Source organism: Bos grunniens, chromosome 19 (genome assembly GCF_055505025.1).
Source record: "Bos grunniens cultivar Pamir isolate PY7600 chromosome 19, Bosgru_T2T1.0, whole genome shotgun sequence".
NCBI lineage: Eukaryota > Metazoa > Chordata > Mammalia > Artiodactyla > Bovidae > Bos > Bos grunniens.
In genome coordinates this window covers 39,512,409-39,519,511 of record NC_141183.1, presented here as the reverse complement: position 1 = coordinate 39,519,511, position 7,103 = coordinate 39,512,409, and the positions used below count along the sequence as shown (strand labels likewise).

General features: G+C 40.4%; 1 protein-coding gene and 1 non-coding gene across 2 annotated transcripts; both read left to right on the top strand.

Annotated features, from left to right (window-relative positions):
• The first annotated feature begins 323 nt into the window (after window positions 1–323).
• LOC147352312 (U6 spliceosomal RNA) lies at window positions 324–430 on the top strand. The gene has a single exon (XR_015148524.1). It is a non-coding gene; the product is annotated as a U6 spliceosomal RNA (small nuclear RNA).
• A 2,572-nt stretch (window positions 431–3,002) lies between these two features.
• LOC147352311 (olfactory receptor 1P1-like) lies at window positions 3,003–3,971 on the top strand. Its single transcript, XM_086360995.1, has one exon. It carries the CDS (start codon window positions 3,018–3,020, stop codon window positions 3,969–3,971), a length of 954 nt encoding a protein of 317 aa, XP_086217121.1. The 5' UTR covers window positions 3,003–3,017.
• Window positions 3,972–7,103: the final 3,132 nt, after the last annotated feature.

Genomic DNA, 7,103 nt, shown 5'->3' with positions numbered 1-7,103 from the left:
GGAAAGAACTATTTTACATTCCCATGAATAGTTTTTAAGGACCCCAAGTTCTCCATATCTTTGACAACACTTGTTGTCCTATTTATTGGTTCTAGTCATCCTAGAGGATGTGACATGCTATCTTGTGGTTTTGATGTGTATTACCTTGAAGCCCAATGGTATTGAACAGTTTTTGTATGCTTATTGCTCATTTGTATACCTTCTTTGGAGAAATGTCTATTAAGATCCTTTACTCGTTTTAAATTTGGGCTAATTTTCTTTCTATTATTAAAAGAACTGTAATTGTTCTTTTTATATTCTAGATAAAAAAAAATCTCTGGTCAGTGCTCACTTTGGCAGCACGTATAGTAAAATTGGGATCATACAGAGAAGATTATCATGACCCCTGTGCGAGGATGACACACAAATTTGTGAAATGTTTCATATTTTTAAAAATATATCTACCCAGTATGGCAAAATAAATTGAAAATTGGCATTGTATATCTTTGGAAAATGAAATATTATAAGCTATTCTATTTATTCACATATTCTTTAATTCCTGGATGATATATTAAGCACCTGCTATTTATTCATTAATCCAATAAATGTTTATTAAGCCCCCACACAAAAATCTCTGATCAGATATATGATTGGTAAGAATTTTCTCCCATTCTGTGGATTGTCTTCTTACATTCTTAATGATGTACAGATGCTTAAAAAATTGATCTATATTTACATATGGAAGGAAATATCCTAAAGGCAATCAGTCCTGAATATTCATTGGAAGGACTGATGCTGAAACTGAAACTCCAGTATTTTGGCCACCTGATTCGAAGAACTGACTCATTTGAAAAGACCCTGATGCTGGGAAAAATTGAAGGTGGGAGGAGAAGGGGACGACAGAGGATGAGATAGTTGGATGGCATCACCGACTCAATGGACATGAGTTAGTAAACTCCGGGAATTGGTGATGGACAGGGAGGCTTGGCGTGCTGCAGTCCATGGGGTTGCAAACAGTTGGACCCAACTGAGCCACTGAACTGAACTGAACTGATCATATGGAGGAGTCCCATGATTGTCCAGCTGAGCCTATGAAAGGGGAAATAGATTTAATTTTGGAAGTATATTCAAAAGGTCATTTAGTGAACACAGCTAAGATAAAATCTGCAACCTTGTCTTTTTCAACAACAAAGGTGATGTTTTTCCCTCCTTCTGACTGACTGACTCCTTGTCTGACCCTCAGTTGGTTTCACACATGGGACAGGAACAGGGTTTTCATGTACTGGACCTACTCAGGTACTGACATCACTTCCTACTCAAGTAGCTTGGTGTGCGTGCCTAGTCGCTCAGTCATGTCTGACTCTTTGTGACCCCATGGACTGTAGCCCACCAGGCCTCTCTGTCCATGGGATTCTCCAGGCAAGAATGCTGGAGTGGGTTGTCATGCCCTCCTCCAGGAAATTTTCCTGACCCAGGGATTGAACCCAGGTCTCATGCATTGCAAGCAGATTCTTTACTGGCTGAGCCTTCTGAACATACAGAATTAAGTTCTAGATCCTTTACTTTCCATTCCAGATATTTTGAAATTTGGGTCTTAGTTCCCTTTACAGCTTTTACCTCAGCCTGGAATCCTACCTCCACCTTATGCTCAAATCTCCAGCTCTCTAGCCCACTGACAAGATCCGCAAGTACATTTATAGCCTAGAAAACCTTCCTTTTCTGCCTCAGTCTGCTTTGTAGTAGAGGGGTGTGTGTGTATGTGTGTGTGTGTGTGTGTGTACATCCAACCAGATTTTGAGGTTTTAGAAAATAGGGATTATGATTTCTTCTTTGTTGTTATAATAACTTGAGTTATCTTTCACATATTTGCTGCTGCTGCTGCTGCTGCTGCTGCTAAGTCGCTTCAGTCGTGTCCGACTCTGTGTGACCCCATAGACAGAAGCCCACCAGGCTCCCCCGTCCCTGGGATTCTCCAGGCAAGAACACTGGAGTGGGTTGCCATTTCCTTCTCCAATGCATGAAAGTGAAAAGTGAAAGGGAAGTCGCTCAGCCATGTCTGACTCTTAGCGACGCCATGGACTGCAGCCTACCAGGCTCCTCCGTCCATTGGATTTTCCAGGCAAGAGTACTGGAGTGGGGTGCCATTGCCTTCTCCATTACACATATTTACTAAATAGCTATTTGATTATTAAATTGGTTTCTGGTGGAACAGATAATAGGGCTTTCCTGGTGACTCGAGTAGTAAAGAACTTGCCTGCCAATGCAAGAGATGTGGGTTTGATCCCTGGGTTGGGAAGATCTCCTGGAGGAAGAAATAGCAACCCACTCTAGTATTCTTGTGTGGAAAATTCTACGGACAGAAGAGCTTTGCAGGATACAATCCACAGCATCACAAAGAGTTGGACACAACCGAGCGACTGAACATGGACACACTAGAATAGATAATAGATTGTGCCTTCAGAATGTTGACTTTTGGACATGATAGACCAGACCGGATGAAGTCTGGTGTCTGAGAGTGATTTGAAGGCAGCTGAACGGGAGGCGTGGAGGAACTCTGAATCAAAATTGTATAGAATTTTAAAAGAGGTAGTTGTGTCTATCCCATTAAATTGAAATTTTTCTGAATTTAAGGATTATCGTTGTCTTATTTATCTAGCACTCTACCAGGTCCAGAGTTAGTACCTAATATCTGTGGAATGAATGAATGAAGGGTTCTAGACTTTCCTGTGAATACAGCTCAAGAAGAAACTACAACTAAAGAAATTTGGGACAGAACAGAATATAGAGAAATAAACCAAGAAATCTAGTTTAACTTCCTTAAACTGTTTCCTACACTTCCTAGAATATTGTATCTAGTAGATTTCAGTAAAAATGTTTAGTGTACATAGTATGTGATCAATACAAGTAAATTAAGACCATTCTTGTTTTTATTCTCTAGAACTAAGAGACTGGCACCCTTAGGGATGGTGTAGAGTGAAATATGCTTAGAGAAGGTTAGTGAGTCTCATCCAAAGTTCCTTTCTCTGACTTCTGGGCTCATGGCAGGAGGGAACCAGAGCAGCGTCTTTGAGTTCCTCCTCTGGGGACTCTCTGAGCAGCCAGAGCAGCAGCACAGGCTCTTCCTGCTCTTCTTGTGGATGTACTTGGTCACGGTGGCTGGGAACCTACTCATCATCCTGGCCATTGGCACTGACACGCGTCTTCACACACCCATGTACTTCTTCCTCGCCAGCCTGTCTTGTGCAGACATCCTTTTCATCTCCACCACTGTCCCCAAGGCCCTGGTGAACATCCAGACCCAGAACAGGTCCATTTCTTATGTAGAATGCCTGACTCAGCTCTACTTTTTCTTGACATTTGGGGACATGGACATATTTATCCTAACTACAATGGCCTATGACCGCTATGTGGCCATCTGCCACCCTCTCCACTACGCCATGGTCATGAGCCGCCGGTGTTGCATCATCCTGGTTACTGCCTGCTGGACCCTTACGAGTCTTGTTGCCATGACACACACCTTCCTCATATTCCGACTTTCCTTCTGCTCTAAGAAGATCATTCCCGACTTCTTCTGTGATCTGGGACCCCTGATGAAGGTGTCTTGCTCTGACACTCAGGTCAATGAGCGTGTCCTCCTCTTCTTGGGGGGAGCAGTCATTTTAATCCCCTTCGGGCTCATTCTGGTCTCTTATATCCGCATTGTTTCAGCCATCCTCAGGGTCCCCTCTGCCCAAGGAAGGTACAAGACCTTCTCTACCTGTGGAGCCCACCTTGCTGTTGTTGCCTTGTTCTTTGGGACTGTGATCAGGGCTTATCTGTGTCCCTCATCCTCTTCCTCCAGTTCAATAGAAGAGGATACAGCAGCTGTTGTCATGTACACAGTGGTGACTCCTCTGCTAAACCCCTTCATTTACAGCCTACGGAACAAGGACATGCAGGGAGCCCTGGGGAGACTTCTCAGGGGCAAAGTCTCCTTCTCCTGTGGTCAGTGACTTTACAGAGAAACTGCAGGTGTCCTTTGTCCCCTCAGCGAGGAACATCACAGAAATTTCTACCTCAAGTGTCTCATTTCTAAATCCCACATACATATCTTATTGCCACTTGCTTCCCTTGCCTCTCCACCCTGCGTTTGATATTACTGAAGAAAATCAAGACTTCTCATCTTTCTTTAATCTGTTAAGAGTTGCTTTTTTTCCACTTATTTTGCTTATAAAATGACTTTTCACAGGAGTGAATGTCTTTTGCAATGTTCATAATTCTAAAAGTTTGTATAACCTCTTATACTAATTTATCAGAATTTGACCATTCACTTTGCTGTACAGAAGAAACTAACACAACATTGTAAAGCAGCTATACTCTTTAAAAAAAGGTTGATCAGTGAAGTCATGGAAAGTAGTTCATGATCAAAATAGTAGCAAGTCAGTATTGGGTGGCAAAGAGGTTACAACTTTCAGTGAACAAATGTATTTTTTCCTATAAGAAGAGGAAATTACATAAATATTACATGAGGGTTATGAATCAAAAATCCTTGCAACCATTAGAACAAAGCTCTCAGCAGTGCAGGAATGATCTATGTTATTTTCAGTAAATAGGCTCATGAACAGTTTATAATGAGAAGATAAAGGAATCTTGTGTCCTCTCAAAGTTCTTTGTGTTGAAATGTGTGCCCTCTAGTCTCAGCCAAGACTGAATCAAAGATAGTTGGAACTTATGACTTTAATTTCTACAGCATAAAATTCACAAGTCCGGATGAAGACCAAGAGTGAATGCAGAGACATTGTCTAAAGTCAAGACCATGGAACAAATTCATCACAGTTTCCTAAGGAAAGTGAGTCCTGAGTGGTTCCCAGGAGACCTGGATCCTAACATAAGTACCTCCTTTTACTTTGTATAAGTCTAGTCTTCTCGTCTGTGGAATGAAATTATTGATATTTTCCTGCCTACTTAACCAGGATTTTGTAGGGAAAATGATAGTGGTTTAGCCATTATAAGAGAGAAGCTCTAAATAATTGTAGCTTTAAGAAAATTGAAGGGAGAGGGTAGGATGATTTGGGAGAATGGCATTGAAACACGTATAATATCATATATGAAATGAATCGCCAGTCCAGGTTCAATGCAGGGTACAGGATGCTTGGGGTTGGTGCACTGGGATGACCCAGAGGGATGGTATGGGGAGGGAGGTGGGAGGAGGGTTCAGGATTGGGAACACGTGTACACCCGTGGCAGAATCATGTTGATGTATGGCAAAACCAATACAATATTGTAAAGTAATTAGCCTCTAATTAAAATAAATAAATTTTAAAAATATTTAAAAGAAAAAAAAGTAAAATTGAGCATTTATTTTTCTCTCGTGTACAAATAAACAGTCTCATGATATGTTGACTACATAATCATCAAAGATCCAGGCTACCTGTCTCTTGGTTCTCTGCCAACCTTAAAAAATGGTTCCAGGGATTTCCACTGTGGTCCAGTGGCTAAGACTCTGCACTCCCAATGCAGGGAGCCTAGGTTGGATCCCTGGTCAGGGAACTAGGTCCCACATGCCACATTTAAAAGGTTCCACATGCCAAAACTGAGACCCAGTGCAGCCTAATAAATAAATAAATAATTTTTAAAAAGAATGATTCCATATTATGGTCCAAGGTGACTGTTAAACTTCTGCCAATAAGTCTTTATTTCAACCAATAGAAAAGAGGAAAGGTCATCTGGAGAACGCATGCACCTCTTCTCTTTATATCTTATTGGCCAGAACTTGATCACTTGGCCTCAATTGGCTGCAGTTGAGCCTGGGAAATGTATTCATTATACTTGGTGCCCGTATGCCCTGCTAACATTATATTAGTATGGAAGAAGCAAAAACCTGTATCAGGGGAAAATCAGCTACCTCTGCTACAATGGGGTGCCATGATGGCAGTTAAAAACCCTGCTAGCTCTGTGGGAGAAGGCAAGGGTGGGATGATTGGAGAGAATAGCATTGAAACATGTATATTATTATATGTGAAACAGACTGCCAGCTCAGATTTGATGCATGAGACAGGGTGCTCAGGGCTGGTGCACTGGGATGACGCTGAGGGATGGGATGGGGAAGGATGTGGGAAGGGGGTGCAGGATGGGGAACACATGTACACCAGTGGCTGATTCATGTCAATGTATGGCAAAAACCACTACAATATTGTAAAGTAATTAGCCTCCAATTAAAATAAATTAATTAATTACAAAAAAAAAAAAAAATCCCTGCTAGCATGAAGAGCTGAAGAAAACAGGTGAGCACTCATTTGGTTACTCTCTAAATCTTTTAAGACTTTTGAAATACAGACTAAGATACTTTCTTCCTAGTGATCGTAGAAGTTTTCCCATGGAGTGGCAGAAATGAGAATGGCTGATAATTATGTGGTGTCTGAGACATCCTTCTCTTATCAAGACAGAACTACAGTTGAAAACAAATGACCTAAGTATCCAGAATAATAAATTGGAGGCAAAGCAAGAAGAGTAATCCTAAAGAAACAAGGAAGAGAAAAAAAGATAGTGAAAGAAACCAATAAAGAATCGCAAAACTGTATTCAACAAACTAAAAAGCTGTCACTGGAAAGATTGATAAATGGATTTTTAGCAAGACTGACCAAGAAAAAATAGGATAATACTGTGCACAATATTCCAATAAGTTACATAAAATAGGTCAATTCCCTGAAAAAAACAAACTACAAAAACTTACTCAGAAGAAAGGTATGGCCTGAACTTCAGTGCCATTAAAGAAATTGTGTAAATTTAAATTAAAAAAAAAGAAATTGTGTTTGTAGTTAAAACATTCTAATGAAGAACATCCAGGCTCAGGTGCTTTTGTTGGAGAATTAAAATGTTTAAAGAATAAATAACACAAATTCTGTTCCGTCTTCTAGAAACAGAAAAGGAGAGGCCATTTTACAGCTAAATTTATGAGGCAAACATTACATTGAAACCAAAACCAGACAAAGCTCTTACTTTTTTTAAAAGAATACTGGAAATGAATATCCCTCATGATCACAGACACAAAAGTCCTAAGCAAAATATTATAAAGTAGAACTTAGCAAATTTACAATTTTACTTACAAAGTTAATCTATGCTGACCAAGTAGAGTTTATCCTCAG

What these genes read in the sequence shown, in the direction of transcription:
- LOC147352311 (XM_086360995.1), top strand. Translation starts at nt 3,018, where the DNA reads ATGGCAGGAGGGAACCAGAGCAGCGTCTTTGAGTTCCTCCTCTGGGGA.